A 17352-nucleotide genomic window follows, 5' to 3' on the forward strand; every position below is an offset into this window, starting at 1 on the left:
ACAGTCAAAGTTATGGATTTTCCCAATTTCTCTGTCTTTATCTCCATCAAATGTTACTGTTGATATAGCCTCTGATGTCTTACAGTCCAACTCGTTAGATGCCAGTTTAATACATTCTTAATCTTCCCTCAGTTGTAGATTAGGGATTAGGGTCTTATTATGCCTCTTTCATCATCGCTCAGGTCATCTTCAGAAACAGTGAGCGCTTGTTCATACGCAAGCTGTTGAAGAGTTACTTCAAAACATTTTCGGTGTAACTGCCACGGTTCGGCCCGTCTGCGATAATATTTGCAGCGTCCATCTTCATTGAATTTTGCAATCATCTAGAGCCGGCCCTGCATAAATAAGTAGCCACACTTTCCTTGGAGGGCGGGGCAATAACAAAAGCCAGTATGGAAATACACAGACAAAAAAATGCGATTTCAACCTCAAAATGAATGCTTTTAAATATACCAATACTGGTATATATAATACCAATACTTTTAAATATACCAATACTAAAAAAAAAAAAACCTGCTTCTTTCTCATTTTGCTCGAAAGCATTGCTGCCGACTTGTGTCACTGGTTTCCGTGATGGGTCACATTTATGTGTCAAAGCTTTTATTATTGTTTTATAATGTTATATAATTACAATGCCAATATATTCCGCCAATATTATCTTCTCTCTCAATATGACTTTGACAGAACCTTTCCCATCATATGTTGTTTTGTATTTTGTTCAGGCTTAAGCAAGATTATATAACATTTTGGTACAAAAATGCAGAGTAGTAAACCAAAGCTTGAAGCTAAAATGGCAAATATCTCTACAGCTACAGTAAATTTTCCAGGTGAACTGACATAAGCTGGAATAAATGTGATCCATACAGCACAGAATATGATCATACTGAATGTGATGAATTTGGCTTCATTAAAGTTATCAGGTAGCGTTCGAGCTAAAAACGGCAAAAAAATGCAAAAGATGGCAATTAGACCAATATAACCCAGAACAGCCCAGAAACCTATAGCAGAACCCAGACTGCACTCAAGAATGATAATTTCCTTATAATATTTAACATTTTTGTTGGGAAATGGAGGAAATATTGTTAACCAAAGCGCACATATAAGAACCTGTATAAGTGTAAGTGCAAGAACGCTGAGTCGTTGTTGTGCAGGCCCAAACCATTTCATTACATTACTTCCCGGAAGTGTAGCCTTGAAGGCCATTAACACCACTATTGTTTTTCCCAGAACACAGGAGATACAGAGGACAAAAGTGATCCCAAACGCTGTGTGACGCAACATACAGGACCACTCAGTAGGCCGACCAATGAAAGTAAGTGAACAGAGGAAACACAGAGACAATGAGAAGAGCAGCAGGAAGCTCAGCTCTGAGTTGTTGGCTTTTACTATTGGGGTGTCCTTCTTACTGTAAAACAGGATGGCCACAAGCACAGTTAATCCTACTCCAAACAGTGAGAAAAAGACTAGCACTATACCCATAACTTCTGTAAATGACAGGAACTCTACAGCCTTTAACACACATTTATTTTTCTCAGCATTAGACCAGTATTCCTCTGGACACTGCTTGCAGTTATTTGAATCTGGAAAGGAAGTTGTGATCACTACAGTTACAAATAAAAATAAAATTATCTTTGCTAAGACATTGCAAATAGAAACTGTAAGAGAAGAATGAAAACACAATGAAGGAAATAACCAATGTTCTGTTAAACTGTTAGATGGGCTAAAGATTACCTGTCTCATTGCTGATTTCTCCTTCTGCACAAGGAATACAGTCATAACAGCAGACAGGTCTTCCTTTCTGTGCAGCCTTCCTAGTTCCTGGTGGACAGCTCTCACTGCACACAGACCTTGGCTTCTATGTAGAAAAATAAATTGTACATATATATTTAAAGCGACTCTTAAGAATTTAAATACATTTCAAAAGTATTACTGAGAACAGAGAGAGTATTGCTTATTTGAAACAATAAATGACTGATTTCTTTAGGGACAAATTATTTAACATTTTTAAAAATGTAAAATTATTAAATATTGGAATTAGGAATTATACAGAATATATTTGTACATTTTCTGTATTGAAGTTACACATATGCAGTATCAGGAGGAATGGTATAATGCACGGTTTAGAATAAAAAAATACACCTTTGGCCACCTTTCTATAGAACAGAGGGGTTTCCCCGACTAAGGATTTACACATTCGAATCAGAATTGTCGAATCTTGATATGGTCAAGTCATCTATGTGTGTGAATGGGTTGGGAGGGGCACCACACTAGTCAGCAGGAGGGTAAAACTATTTTTATTTTCCTTTACACACTGCACACAACAACAACTTTTAATAAAGCGACCAAAACTGCTTGCCAACTGACAGACGAACTGACAATGGCTTTCTTATTTAGGTTTAAAGAAAAGGTAATGTGGTGGATAAACATTCGTAAACCGTTTTCTCATAACATGTTAAAGCCACGATCGAAATACAGAACATCACACATATATAAAATAACATTTTAATAGATAAACCTTTAAAAAAAATACCTGCCTAGAGAGGAAAAGAACACTTTGAGTGCGTTTACATGCACGTTCTTAAGTCGATTGTGCCTTAAGGGGGTCGCACACCGGACGCAAAGCTCAGCGCCGCATCTCAGGTATCTCACACCGCTACCAGACGCGCACATTATATACATGCAAGCTCAATTTTGAATCAACTTCTGACAGAAGAGCTGCACGATGAGTTTATTTTGTAGCACAGGGTGAAATCAGTATGTACAGTGACGATTTGAGGGACACATAATATATATTGGTAACACTTTACAATACTGGTGTACTAATATGCATTAATCCATTCTTCAGACAACTGGAAGTTGAAATGCATGGCTTTGACCCCTTGTGGTAATTAACACATTAATTTACATTATTAGTTAATATAATATGTTATTAAGGAATTACTACAACACATTTACTAATAACAATTTGATGATTACTTAATCTATTAATCATGTAGAATCTTCATTAGTTGCTGATAGAGTAATCATTAATAAATGGGTTAGTTCAACATTAGTAATACATTAACTCATGATTATCTCTGCATTAAGTAAGCATGAATTAATGCATATTAGTGCACCCCTATTGTAAAGTGTTACCTATAAATTTAATATAAAACCTTGAAATGGCTCTTTGTGGCGTGGCAGGATTTTAAACAACTCCCAAAGCTGCCACGGACAGGCACCGAATGCTGCCACCGGTGAATCTGATTGTATGTGTTTTTTGCAGTGCGAAGCTTAGCACCCTTAAAGGGGTCACACACCGGACGCGAATCACAGCAGTGCCGTGGTGCACCATGTCTTTAAAATATTGAGCACCCCTATATTGCCAAAATGGTATGATCCTCGTTTCATAACACCTGTGAAGATTCGATCATGACATCGGTAGTCGAATCCGGCTCCGCATATCAATGCATCGAATCTTCGACAATGTAATTATTTAGAAATTGTGCTCCCCCAGTACGGTAAACTTTGATAAAAATGTTAATGCCATTTACCTCCAGTTGTCCACCAGCCCAGATTATGTTTTCAGTATTAAGCACAAAGCGCTGGTCTAGGGGCAGTGAGGCATCATAGTATCCCACTGGTTTAAACTTGATTGATCCATTAGAGTCCAGCTGCCAGTTCACAACTTCATATTGGGCTACTACACCACCAGTGCTGTCAAACCATACACGATCTTCCATCTTAACAGTAAAATTTACCTTTTTCAGAGCCTCAACTGCCTATTGAGAAAGAAAAAAAAAACATTTTAACGCTTAAACCGAAAAGGGTTATTCTCTTGTTCCTACTTGCTAAATGTAGCTACCACTCACTTGATTACCTGCTGTGGTTTTATTTTCAAGTCTTTTTCACAACTGCCATTGTCTTTACATTTAAGTAATTTGTGTAGTGAATGAGCCACAGCATATACTGCTTTATAGATGTTGCTTGCATATCTTTGTTCAGGTATATCATCATTGTAGTTTCTCAGCATGAACAGGTCACGATATACAGTGCAACTTGATGCATATTGAGAAGAATATATCTCAGTCTGTGAGCATGGAAAAGCTGTGTCCCAGAATGATTTTATAGCATAATCTGAAAAGCCTTCAATATCCATTTTTCTCACTGCAAACCCCAATGATCCTCCCAGTACATGGAAACTGTTTGGAATGAGCAAACTCTTTGCAGTTATCCATGACTCTACACCAATCATTTGGAGGCCTGTAATATTTTGAATGCTTAGCTGCTTTTGTAGGCTATACATCTCAGAAGTGGTAAGAAATGCAACAATTACTTTTGCCATGCTTTTTTTAATTGTCTCTATGACTTTTTGGAGTTTGTCAGGCTCTGTTCGGTAGAATTTCACAGAGTACTCCACACAAATCCCCTCCTCCTGGGCTGCATTCAGAAATATTGCCATTCCATTGTTTCCGTAGTCATTGTCACTGTTCACAGCTCCCACCCAAGACCAGCCAAAGAGCTTCACAATGTATGCCAGTGCTCTGCTCTGGTGATAATCACTAGCAATAGTCCTAAAAAAGGATGGGTACTCTTTCCTATTACTGAGACATTCACATGTGGCTGCATGACTTATCTGAAAAAGAAAAAGACAGTGAAACAGTATGTCATCAGTATAGATATTGTCATGTTTTGCTGTTATTGCTCCTTACCACTGGAATTTTAAAAGGTCCTGTAGTTCTGGACAGAATCACTGTAGCAGAAGACTCTGTTTCTCCTATGATAGCATGTATAGGAGATTGTCCATTGCATCTGCCTCCTGCAGAAAACTCTGGACCATTCATTAATGCCATAGTTGCACTCATAGAAGACAGACGTGAACCACAGCTATCATAGATACGGTAGCCAATAGAAACATTTGGGAGCAAACTTTCACTTCGGTTAATCTCCTCAATGGCAAAAATCATGGACTGAGCCATTCGAAAACCATTTATATTCACACTGGGAAAACATTAAACAAGACAATAGGTAAATACAATGAAAAAGTAGAGAGAGGGTATACAGCACTTTTTTTACTTAAAAAAAACACAATAACATTCAATATAGTATTATACATTATTATATATTATATCCAGATATTATTATATAGTATATTTTATATTTTTAGCATTTAATTTTAACAAACCTGGAGCATGATATCAGCTGAGGCTTTTTTGTAAATTCAAATGAAGGTAATGTCTCTATGCTCCGTATTGGAAAAAGTGCTCCAATAGTTATGTCTCCATCCTTGGAAAGCAGTGGGTATTTGGGATCTCCCATCATTCGGCAAAGAGACTTTTCTGCTTCTGTAATAAGTTGATGGAAAAGCAGAAGCGTGTAATGAAAGAGAAGCATCACAAAGGTTGAGCTCAACTGAAGATATCAAATGCAAGTGATTTGATTCAGTATTTGCATTTATATACATCGTTAATATGGATGAATGAGCACATGAGCTGTCGGAGCAGGTCAAGGAAGGGTGAAATAGCGTCAAGCTAATTTAACAGTATGATTTGCTAAGCAGTAAATTGTAAAAATGTTCAGGTAAAAATATTCAAAAATATGCACTATATACTTTTTTTTTGTAAACCTGGATTCATATTATCAATCTTTTCTTGTATTTTGTATTGATACTTTTGTACTTGCTTGGTTGCTTGTTTATTTCTGAAAGTATATTTTGTCATTAGTAAATGTTTAACTTGCTGTATGGAACTTGCATTTGCTTATGTTTTTTTGTTTGTTTACAGGAAATTATAAACTGAGTCAGTACAGTATAGGCACCTTTATATTAAGACAAAGCAAAATTAATTCAGGACCACTTCGTCAGGTATATTATTTATTACTGTAGCATACAGCATATACGTAGCTTGAATGACATGGCCTGTCTGAATTTACGGACCACTTTATTTATTGTTACTAATTAAAATTGCAACATACAGTTAGTGTTGGTGGTATGGTTTTGTCTTTGGCAAAACTAAGCGGCAAGAGCAATCCCCAAAACAACCATGTTCTGATATTGTAGGCTTTCCTCACGTAATGTCACAAATATCAGGAGATATGGATGATTGTGTGTTGTAAATCTAGCAGGCTCCGACTCCCTGTCAGTTTTGTAAACATGCAATGGTGGCGCGGATACCCACAGCCTGTGATAACTTTACCGATCAACTAAAACAAAATGATCTACCAATGGGGTGAGAAAAAAAATTCTGTTTGGGTTAGAAACAAGATTTCAATCAGAAGCAAGATTATTTTTTTCATCCCATTGGCAGATAATTTAGCTTGTTTTAAGCAAAAACTCACTTCTTATATATAAAAAAAAATATCTTATATAATTTCACTTATCTAGTAAATTAATCTTGATTTACGATTTTTTGATATTTAGGTTAGAAGCAAGAAAAAAAAAATCAAAAAGTAAGAAGAGCGTTTTTTTTTTTTTTTTTTTTTTTGCAGTGAGGTCAATGGTTTTAAATTGTTCCTCACCGAAGAAGTTATCTGGGAAATGGTGGAGGAACCATAACAAACCCCTATGGCTCTGACTGGCAAGAAAAAAAAGTGAAAGCAAAACTGGTTAAATGGGTTCCAACAAAAATCCTTGAAATGTACACATTTTTAGTGACATTTAGTGACATTTTTAGTGACATTATCCTAATGGGGTGATAAAACAAAAACAAAAAAAAACATCACTTTGTGATTACTGGAGCCCAGACCCCATGGTTTTGACACCATTTTTTGGTCTTTGTTTTCACATGATGCTTCCTTCTGCTCCTCTGCTGCCTTCATTTTGCAAACAATGCAACAGCAGTTCCCTCTCAGTCGGTCACGTTCGACGTACGTCGGACATCACCGACGAATTGGGATCACTTCAGATGGGAAGGTCTGGAGGCACCCATTGCTCCCATGGGAGAGCGTGGTGTTCTCATTCTCAACTACCTTGACGACTGGCTGATCCTTGCCCATCCTTGGCAGTTGTGCGAACACAGGGACATGGTGCTCAGTCACCTCAGCCAGTTGGGGCTTTGGGTCAACTGGGAGAAGGGCAAACTCTGCCCCGCGCAGAGGATCTTTTATCTCAATATGGAGCTGGACTCAGTCACCCAGACAGCGCGCCTCACAGAGGAGTGTGTCCAGTCGGTGTTGAACTGCGTGAATTTGTTTAAACGCAGAAAAGCGGTAATAGCCTATTACTTATTAGTTATGATGTTTTTGAATGTAAAAACCACACAAACATCATTAGTTGACCTCAGACAACAGAATAAAAAAATAAAAAAGCCAGTTCATGACACCTTTAAAAAGTGATTCAGTTGCAAGGGCAGAGTACCTTGCCAAAAGAAAAGCAAGGTTTTGTGTATATCTAGATAAATTACAACTTAAGATGTTATGTTTTGTGGTAATTACACAGTTATTACATGTTAATAATAGAAATGTTTTGAATTTCTAGTTCTAAAGAATCGATAATCAAATGTTTTTATTTATTTATTGTTATCTTGACTTACTGTTACTACTGAGTCTATTTGAATGAACAGTAGATTGACAGATCCTGGTACCAATATTTGCACTAGTTCCATATAAAAGATGTTTTCATTTATTAAACGTGTTCCTTGAGGTTTTGTCTATATTGTTTTGTACTTCTTGTTAATGAAATATTTTTATATTACTGAGTTACATAAATTGGTCTGAGGATTAAATTAATTTTTTTTTTTACTTTTATCTTGTGAATATCAATCATTATTAATCACGTCAGGTGGTGCGACCGGTCATGGTCAGGTGGTGCAACAAGCATATTTTCATTTAAATGTATCAATTCCCACAGCAATTGCAACATAAAGAAAGAAATATGACTGTAAAACTTTATATAACATATACAAATCATTTTAACAATTAAAAACAAAAATAAAAACTTCTTATCGAAAAATTGGTGTTTGAACACATAGAAAAGTAGCCATTTATATGAATTGGAATAAAAAAGACAATAAATAATGAAATGGAAGGGGAATTTACAATGCAACATGCATTATAGACACTACAATGACTGATATTTACAAGTTCTCAGTATTGCTAAGTACATTAAATGCATATTTATTTAAATTAATATATAGTCGTACCACCTGACATTTTCTGTGTGGTAAAATCAGAAAACTTGTTTAATAATGAATTAATGCTGCCTAAAAAGCTGTAAAACCAATATGAATCAACATCAAACACTGGTTTGGACATAAAAATGCATTTTAAAACCGTTTTGTTTAAAAAAAAAAAGATCTTGAAAACCTTATTTGTCATTGACCCATATTCCTTTAATAATTAACAAGTTCACACTAACATTACACAAATAGACTAAAGAAAATTAAATAGTTTAATTTTCTGAATGTGCTCCTCACGATAAATATAATAAAACATAATTTAAAGTAGTCTTAAATGCATGAATTATATCTTTTTTTTTGTTGTAAACATAGAAAGCATCATGATCATGTGTAATAAATCATAATTCATGATGATGTACTCACCTTAGTTAATGTTTTAATGAATAAATCATACATGAAATAATGCATGAATTCTTGATAATTCATGTACCCTTACTGTAAAGTGTTCCTATGATAATGTGTGACAGCTGCACGCTGCACCGGCCTCGTGTCTTATGGAGGAGTGACGGGAACATAAAGGAGGCACGATGACAGTGAAGGACGAGAGAGGACCAGGCCTGGACTTTACGTTGTGTTTTGTTTACATTTTGTTATTTGTGTGCGGGTGGTCGTACGTGAGGGGCTGCCCACTTTTACTTTCAGTTTGTTTATTTATTTTGGATTGAAGTCTTGTTACGTTCGCTGGTGGAAAAGACACAGAGAATCCAGGTGCGAGAAATAACAGTTTATTATACTCAAGTTCAGGAAGAACACAAACAGTTCGCTGTAAGACGCGAGATGAATACTCAGGAACACAATGGGAATAGGCAGGCTGAAGATCAGGCGTCAGCAGAGTGGGCAGGTGGAAGAGCACGCTGGGGTGTGACGCAGGGCTGAATGGGCTATCCGAATCGGCGGGAGACGGGACTCCGGAGCGACGAGAAGAACATCCAAGACACGACACGGGAAACAGGAACACCACGCAGACAGGACCCAGACGAACTGCAATAATCTGACAGCAAGGGAGAGTGAGAACCTCATATAAATAGCCCCGGTGATGAGTGCAGCAGGTGTCCGTGATCAGAGTGAGAGTAATCAGAAACCACGCCTCCAACAAACCCACACACACAGAAAAGGTGAGACGATGCATTCACCCAACGTGACAGTACCCCTCCCTCTAGGAGCGCCTCTTGGCGCTCCCAGAAGGACCTACCTGTCGATTGTAATCATCGATAAGAGAGTGATCCAGTATGTCCCTGGCAGGAACCCAACTTCTCTCCTCCGGACCGTAACCTTGCCAGTCCACCAAGTACTGAAATCTGCGTCCTCTCTGTCTAGAGTCCAGTATACGATTTACCGAATAGGTGGGTTTCCCATCTACAAGACGCGGCGGTGGGGGAACCGGGACAGGCGGGTTAATGCCGGAATAAAAAACGGGCTTTAATTTGGAAACATGAAATGCGGGATGTATCCTCTTGGAGGCAGTTTTAGGCGGATAGTCACCGGACTAATGATCTTGGTGACTGTAAACGGGCCAATAAATTTGGGGGCTAATTTATTACTCACGGACCACAAAGGAATGTTTTTGGTAGAAAGCCACACTTTTTGACCCACGACGTAGACAGGAGGCTTAGACCGGTTGCGATCGGCTTGGGCCTTGGTGCGCTCTCCCACCCGGAGTAGAGTCTCACGGGCTCTACTCCAGGTCTGGCGACACCTCTGGACAAATGCGTGAGCGGAGGGGACCGCGACCTCAGATTCGAGACCGGGACAAATAGGTGGCTGGTACCCTAAACTACACTTAAACAGAGATAGGCCTGTGGCCGACACTGGTAACAAGTTATGTGCGTACTCAACCCAAGAAATCTGTTGACTCCAGGAGGAAGGATTCTTGGAGACCAAACATCGCAACACTCTCTCAAGATCCTGGTTGGCGCGCTCGGTCTGACCATTGCTTTGGGGATGGAAACCCGAAGACAGACTCACAGTGGCCCCCAGTAGTCTACAAAACTCCTGCCAAAATTTGGACACAAATTGGGGCCCCCTGTCTGAAAGCACGTCTGTCGGAAGGCCATGTAAACGAAAGACGTGATCTACGACAGCCACCGCTGTCTCCTTGGCAGAAGGTAATTTGGCCAAGGGAATGAAATGAACCATTTTCGAAAACCGGTCCACGACGGTTAAAATCACCGTCTTGCCCTGGGAGGGCGGGAGGGCGGTAATAAAATCTATAGTGATATGGGACCAGGGTCTCGAAGGAACAGACAGCGGCTGGAGTAACCCATCTGGAGAGCGATTGGAAGTCTTACCCACGGCACACACCGAGCACGGCAAAAAAAATTCCTGAATATCGTGAGCCATCCCCGGCCACCAGAACCGTTGCTTGACTAGAAATCTAGTTCTATTAACCCCTGATTGACAAGCTACATTGGAACAATGACCCCACCGAATGACGTCGGACCGGACCCCCTCCGGCACAAACAAACGACTCAGTGGACAACCGGGCGGAGGCATTACCCCTTCTAAGGCCGTCTTGACCTTCGACTCGATCTCCCATGTGAGTGTTGAGATGATAAGTCTCTCAGGAAAAATACACTCGGGAGTAGATGGGCGTTCGGAACGATCAAAAACGCGTGATAAAGCATTGGGTTTGATGTTCTTAGAACCCGGACGATACGAAAGAGAAAAGTCAAAACGTCCGGAAAAAAGTGCCCACCGAGCCTGCCTAGAGTTAAGTCTTTTAGCAGATCTGATGTACTCTAGATTCTTATGATCGGTCCATACGATAAAAGGAACCCCCGAACCTTCTAACCAGTGGCGCCACTCCTCCAATGCAAGCTTGACTGCCAACAATTCCTTGTTACCAATGTCGTAGTTACTCTCGGCTGGCGATAAGCGATGAGAAAAATACGGGCAAGGATGCATCTTATCGTCCGAAGCGGAGCTCTGAGACAGCACCGCTCCTACCCCCACCTCTGACGCGTCCACCTCCACCACAAACTGACGTGAGGGATCAGGGGCCACGAGAATGGGAGCCGAAAGGAAGCGGCTCTTAAGTTTGGAAAATGTAGCTTCGGCTACACCAGACCACCTGAACGCCGTCTTGGTGGAGGTCAACGCGGTCAGAGGTGCGGCTAGTTGGCTGTAATTACGAGTAAAACGTCGGTAAAAATTGGCGAACCCCAGAAACCTCTGCAGGGCCTTACGGGAATCTGGGGTTGGCCAATCCACCACAGCCTTAATCTTATCGGGGTCCATGCGCACCCCCTCGGACGACACAAAGAAACCCAGAAAAGGGACCGACTGTGCATGAAATGAACATTTCTCCGCCTTGACAAAAAGCCCATTCGCCAACAACCTCTGGAGCACTAGTCTGACGTGCTGAACATGTTCCTGGAGAGAAGAGGAAAATATCAATATGTCATCCAGGTAGACATAAATGAACTGATCTACCATGTCTCTCAGCACGTCATTGACCAGTGCTTGGAAAACGGCTGGGGAGTTAGAAAGCCCGAAGGGCATGACTAAATATTCAAAATGACCCCTGGGGGTATTAAATGCCGTTTTCCACTCATCGCCCTCCCTTATGCGGACCAAATGATAAGCATTGCGCAAGTCCAATTTTGTGAATATGGACGCTCCCTGCAACCTCTCGAAAGCTGAAGACATCAACGGCAAAGGATAGTTATTCTTCACCGTGATGTTGTTCAACCCTCGGTAATCAATGCAAGGTCGCAGAGATCCGTCCTTCTTACTCACAAAAAAGAACCCCGCCCCCGCTGGAGATGAGGAATGACGAATGAGTCCAGAAGCCAACGAATCAGAAATATATTTCTCCATGGCCTCCCTCTCAGGAGTAGAAAGAGAGTATAACTTGCCCTTAGGCGGAGACGTACCTGGTATGAGATCTATGGCACAGTCATAGGGACGATGCGGAGGAAGAGAAGCAGCCCTGGACTTACTGAACACTTCCTTCAAGTCGAGGTACTCCGCCGCACGTTAGATAAATCCACCGTCTCCTCCTGAAACACAGAACTAGACACAGAAGAACAGGCAGACATAAGACAAGAGGCATAGCACTGACTACTCCAAGTGGAAATGGATCCTTGACCCCAGTCCACTCTGGGATTGTGTTTCCTTAACCAGGGGTGACCAAGGACGATGGGGTTGAGGGGGGAATCAGTGATGAAAAACTTAAGTGTCTCTGTGTTATTGCCCGCAACAGTCAAGGTGATAGTGTCTGTGGTGTGTGTGATCGTGGGAAGTATCTGACCATTGAGTGCGTGGACAGTAATGGGCTTGTGGAGGGTGGTGGTGGGGATGCGGAGGTGATTAGCAAACTTAAAATCCATAAAATTATCCTCCGCTCCGGAATCCACCAGGGCGTCGCAGACGTGGGATCCGGTAGCCCATTGCAGTCTACCCGGGAGGAGAGTGGCGGACGAGGATTTCCCCAATGCTGCTCTACCCGACAGTAACCCCCGCTCTACTGTCGGGCTTGATCTTTTAACGGGCAGCGATTGAGGAAATGCCCCACCGCACCACAGTAGAGGCATAATCCCTCCGCTCTACGACGCCTCCTCCCGGGAGAGCCGAGCTCTACCCACCTGCATGGGCTCGGGATCGTTGAGTGGGCTGACCGCATCCCTCGCGATGAAATCCCTTGTCTCAGGTTACCTTTGGCCGCAATCATGTTGCTCCAGCCTGGAGTCGAGCCGAAGTGCTAACTCCATTAATCCATTGAGGCTCCTAGGAAGGTCGAGCACGTAGAGTTCTCTCTTGATGCGGTCAGCCAGCCCATGCAGGAATCTGTCCCACTGCACCTCCTCGTTCCAGCGGCACTCGGCAGCCAAGGTGCGGAACTGGATCATGTAGTCAGAGACGGAATGTTTGCCTTGATGGAGATCGGACAGCTTCCAGGCCGCCTCGCGACCCGCCACTGCCCGGTCAAACACCCGTCTCATTTCCTCCTTGAGTGCCTGGAATGAGGAACAGCATGGATCCTTGTTTTCCCACATCGCTGCTCCCAACCGAGCCGCACATCCAAACAGAAGGTTAAGCACTAACGCCACTCTGGAACTTTCCGTGGAGAATGTTACTGGTTGGAGTGAGAAAAACAAAGAGCCTCTTGTCAAGAAAGATTGACACATTTCTGGCTCACCCGAGTACCTCTCTGGCGTAGGAATCCTGGGCTCGTACTGATGGGTAGCGTTACTCGGGTTGAGGTGAACACAACGGTGTGGCGGGCGCAGCAGGCGATCTTAGCTGTTGGATCTGGGTAGAGAGCTCGGCCACCTGCGTCACAAGAGCCTGAACCGCCTGAGCAGTAGTGGAGACCTGTCCCTCTTGCTGGTCCATGCGTTGACTGCTGGCAGTCAAATATTCCTGAAGCTCTGCCATTCTCGCTGGATCCATAAGGGTGGTCAGATTATTCTGTTACGTTCGCTGGTGGAAAAGACACAGAGAATCCAGGTGCGAGAAATAACAGTTTGTTATACTCAAGTTCAGAAAGAACACAAACAGTTCGCTGTAAGACGCGAGATGAATACTCAGGAACACAATGGGAATAGGCAGGCTGAAGATCAGGCATCAGCAGAGCGGGCAGGTGGAAGAGCACGCTGGGGTGTGACGCAGGGCTGAATGGGCTATCCGAATCTGCGGGAGACGGGACTTCGGAGCGACGAGAAGAACATCCAAGACACGACACGGGAAACAGGAACACCACGCAGACAGGACCCAAACGAACTGCAATAATCTGACAGCAAGGGAGAGTGAGAACCTCATATAAATAGCCCCGGTGATGAGTGCTGCAGGTGTCCGTGATCAGAGTGAGAGTAATCAGAAACCACGCCTCCAACAAACCCACACACACAGAAAAGGTGAGACGATGCATTCACCCAACGTGACAAGTCTTTTCACCGGTTCCTGCCTCCTTCCTTCCCATCTATGATCATTGGTACAATGTCAAATGCTGTACTGACGCTTTTAACAGTTTCATTATCAAAAAATAATGAGCCAAACCTATGAAGCTATATTTAGTGCAAAACAACTGAACACGTGTGAGAGTGAAATTTGTATCTGTAGAGCATATCCACAGAAAAAATATTTTAGGAGTTGTAAACTTGTAGTTTTTGTTTCTCTTTTACAAACACAACACAACAGTTACACCTTCACACATTCTTCACTGCAGGTGCACAAATCTTATTCTATAAATGACACATGAAGAAACTCAAATTTTTGCTACAGTTGCTGCATTGCCTATGGTGCAAAATGCAGTCACACACCCGTATCAAAAATGTGAAGTCATGGACAAATTTTGCACATCCGCCAATTAACATGTGAATCCATGTAATGTCCATGTCATGTCCATGCACAGTTTTTCCGCCTTCAAATGACAAGTTTGGCGCACTTTCACTTTTGCACCAAATACACCGAGAAATTCGGAGCAAAAGTGATTTTTGCATCTGAGAGGCAGCAGCAGGGCCTGTGCAGAGAGCAGAAAATCTTGGCCAATCAGAAGAGCTCGTTTGTAGGGAGCCTCACCCCCCACGGGATGTGGTGGTGGAAGATGAGATAGATAGATAGATAGATAGATAGATAGATAGATAGATAGATAGATAGATAGATAGATAGATAGATAGATCTATCGCGTGAGACTCAAGATTCAAGATTCAAGCATTTGTAGTGATTGGACTTGTGTAAGAAAAATATCCAAGAAAAGCATTTGTGACCAAATATTCTACAAGTGTTCAACTCTCATCGCATGGATTCACATGTTAATTCGTAGATGTGCAAAATTTGTCTGTGACTTCACATTTTTGATACGGGTGTGTGAATGTGTTTTGCACCATATGCACTGCAGCAACTCTAGCAAAAATGTGAGAGTTTCTTCATGTGTGATTCGTAGAAAAGGATTTGTGCACCTGTAGTGAAGAATGTGTGAAGGTGTAACTGTTGTGTTGTGTTTGTAAAAGAGAAAAAAAGCTACAAGTTCACAACTCCTAAAATATTTTTTTATGTAACTTCTAATTTATTGATACACATGTGTGGATATGCTCTACACATACAAATTTCACTCTCACATATGTTCAGTTGTTTTGCACCAAATATACCATTATACAAACCTGGCTGTATACAAATCTTTGATATTCCAAAAATATGGTAAAGTGAGCTTTAGCGTAAATACATCTGCTTTATTCGTAATCGTAGCCAGGGGCACCATTGCACAGAAAGTCAAGTGAGACAAGTTTAATACACTATTCTAATGCTGCATTCCAGGCAGATGGGAATTAGGATCTCTTTCTTGGAAACAATTTCTGGAGCACTACTCAAAGTGGACTTTCAACTTCTGATCCTGCGGTACATCTATCAACCCTGACCTCAGTGAGACCTCAGTGTGTCATTTGACATTACTTCCAAGATATCGCCGAGTCCTGCTTTTAATGAGCAGAAATGTAAAAAACAACTTTAATATTAGACATTACATTTATTTAATGATTCCTTCGATTTACTTTTTTCAGCTAATCTCAAAGCAATTATGTTAGTTTTATTCTGTGTTTGCCATAACTGACCCCAAAACACAATAAGCCTCCTTGTATAATGGCGACATCACATTGGCAATATGTGAACGTGACATGATTTACTGGAACACACTGAAACCTGAAGTGGGGCCTTTAATTTGGGATATGCCCATTTGCATTCTCTTATGGAACACACCATAAAATCCCTAAATGGACAAAGGCATACAGATATCGCTGTAGCTGCATAAAACTTAGATGAAGACATATTACCTGAAGTAACATAAAGACAAAAGAACACAATTAATAATTTGTGCTCAGCTAAATGTAACTTTTTAAAGAATAAAGCTTATATATATAATGCAATAATGCAATAATGTAATGTCAGCCTTTAGAATCGCTCAGATTGCTACATATAATATTACATCTTTAATGACTCTTCACTCGAAGTGGGATCCATATGGAAGCTTTAATTAAAATGTAGTGGTACAGGCAATGGACAAGCACCAGTAAACACAGAACATAGAAGCAAACATGGTCAATTAGCAGGCAAGAAGTCTGGGCAGGCAGAAAACAGTCACAGGTCCAAAACCAAACAGAAAGTCAAAAACGGACAGGCAGCAAAAGATAATAATAATAATAATAATAATAATAATAATAATAATAATAAGGCAAGTACTCGGGCAAGGGAGCCCTCTGGTGGTTAGAGGAGGGAACAGCTGAGTTCTTCCTTGTGACAGATACAGATCCAAAAGTTAGTTATTTCAACACTGGATGCCCTTTAAGTTTGAGCAAAACATGTATTCTGCTGGACCAATGTATGTTATAAGGGACAAACTCAAAAATATGAATATAGAAGCATTTAATGTGAACAGGGCATATTAGAATATTTAATTAGAATATAGTGATCATGGTGACCAAACTTTCTGTTTCCCCGGGACATGTCTTGTTTTAAAGTCCTGTCCTGGCCCTAATATAACAATTTTCTATCCATACACAGAGGGGGCATACTTTAAATGTATTGAAATGAATAAGGAATATTTGAGTAAACTTAACTTTGAGCATTTCATTGCTGGGCTAAGTGTCCTTTCGGGTTTTCGGGATTCAAAATATGGTCACCCTAATAGTGATTTCATAAGACTGGGCTGATTCACGATTCCTGCTTAACTTCAGTTAATCATGTAGCACCGAATTATTACACAATGTAATGGTTCCCACCCAAGCCTTGCATTAGTGGGGAGAATAATGGAGGCTAATATGCTGTGCCATTCTGTTCTGCATTGTGCTTTTCTAAAACAAAATACAATCATTAACAGTAACCTGAGTCGTGTGGATAATTTATGAGGCATTATAGGCACCTGCACGGGAAATGAACGACCCCGCCCTCCACGAGTTTCCTGCTGCCTTGCAGATTGGCCTTGGTTGGTCAAAGGCTATGGGAGGTAACCCAAATAGAAAACCCGGTATGGAGACCCATAGGCAGTTGGCTGAGCTTTGTGATGCCTTCTGGCACCTCCTGCAGCTGCGCTGACACCGGCCGTATCGGCGTGCCTTTCCGTCGGATTTTTGCCAGCAAGGCCAAGAGGGAGATCCTGGCACTGGGCACTCTAGGATCTGCAAACTATTCGCCCAGGCCTGCACCTGGAGAGGTCCCTCCAGCTTCGCTGTCTCAGCGTAGACTCAACACGGGGAGCAGCAGACAC

The 17352-nt window shown here is 41.4% G+C and overlaps 1 protein-coding gene across 1 annotated transcript; it reads right to left on the reverse strand.

Annotated features, from left to right (window-relative positions):
• Positions 1 to 666: 666 nt before the first annotated feature.
• Positions 667 to 5391, reverse strand: LOC137043176 (extracellular calcium-sensing receptor-like). Its single transcript, XM_067419342.1, has 6 exons — positions 5165 to 5391; positions 4692 to 4980; positions 3860 to 4615; positions 3534 to 3761; positions 1732 to 1855; positions 667 to 1580 (listed from the first exon to the last, which is right to left on the reverse strand). Exons 1-6 carry the CDS (start codon positions 5371 to 5373, stop codon positions 667 to 669), a joined length of 2520 nt encoding a protein of 839 aa, XP_067275443.1. The 5' UTR covers positions 5374 to 5391.
• Positions 5392 to 17352: the final 11961 nt, after the last annotated feature.

Source organism: Pseudorasbora parva, chromosome 16 (genome assembly GCF_024679245.1).
Source record: "Pseudorasbora parva isolate DD20220531a chromosome 16, ASM2467924v1, whole genome shotgun sequence".
Lineage (NCBI taxonomy): Eukaryota > Metazoa > Chordata > Actinopteri > Cypriniformes > Gobionidae > Pseudorasbora > Pseudorasbora parva.

Bases quoted from the DNA above. Each gene is read 5' to 3' on its own strand.
- LOC137043176 (XM_067419342.1), bottom strand. From the start codon at position 5,373: ATGCTTCTCTTTCATTACACGCTTCTGCTTTTCCATCAACTTATTACA. The intron at 3,762-3,859 runs GTAATCAAGTGA...CTTTCTCAATAG, and splicing joins TGAAAATAAAACCACAGCAG to GCAGTTGAGGCTCTGAAAAA. The intron at 1,581-1,731 runs GTAATCTTTAGC...CTTCCTTTCCAG, and splicing joins AGAAATCAGCAATGAGACAG to ATTCAAATAACTGCAAGCAG.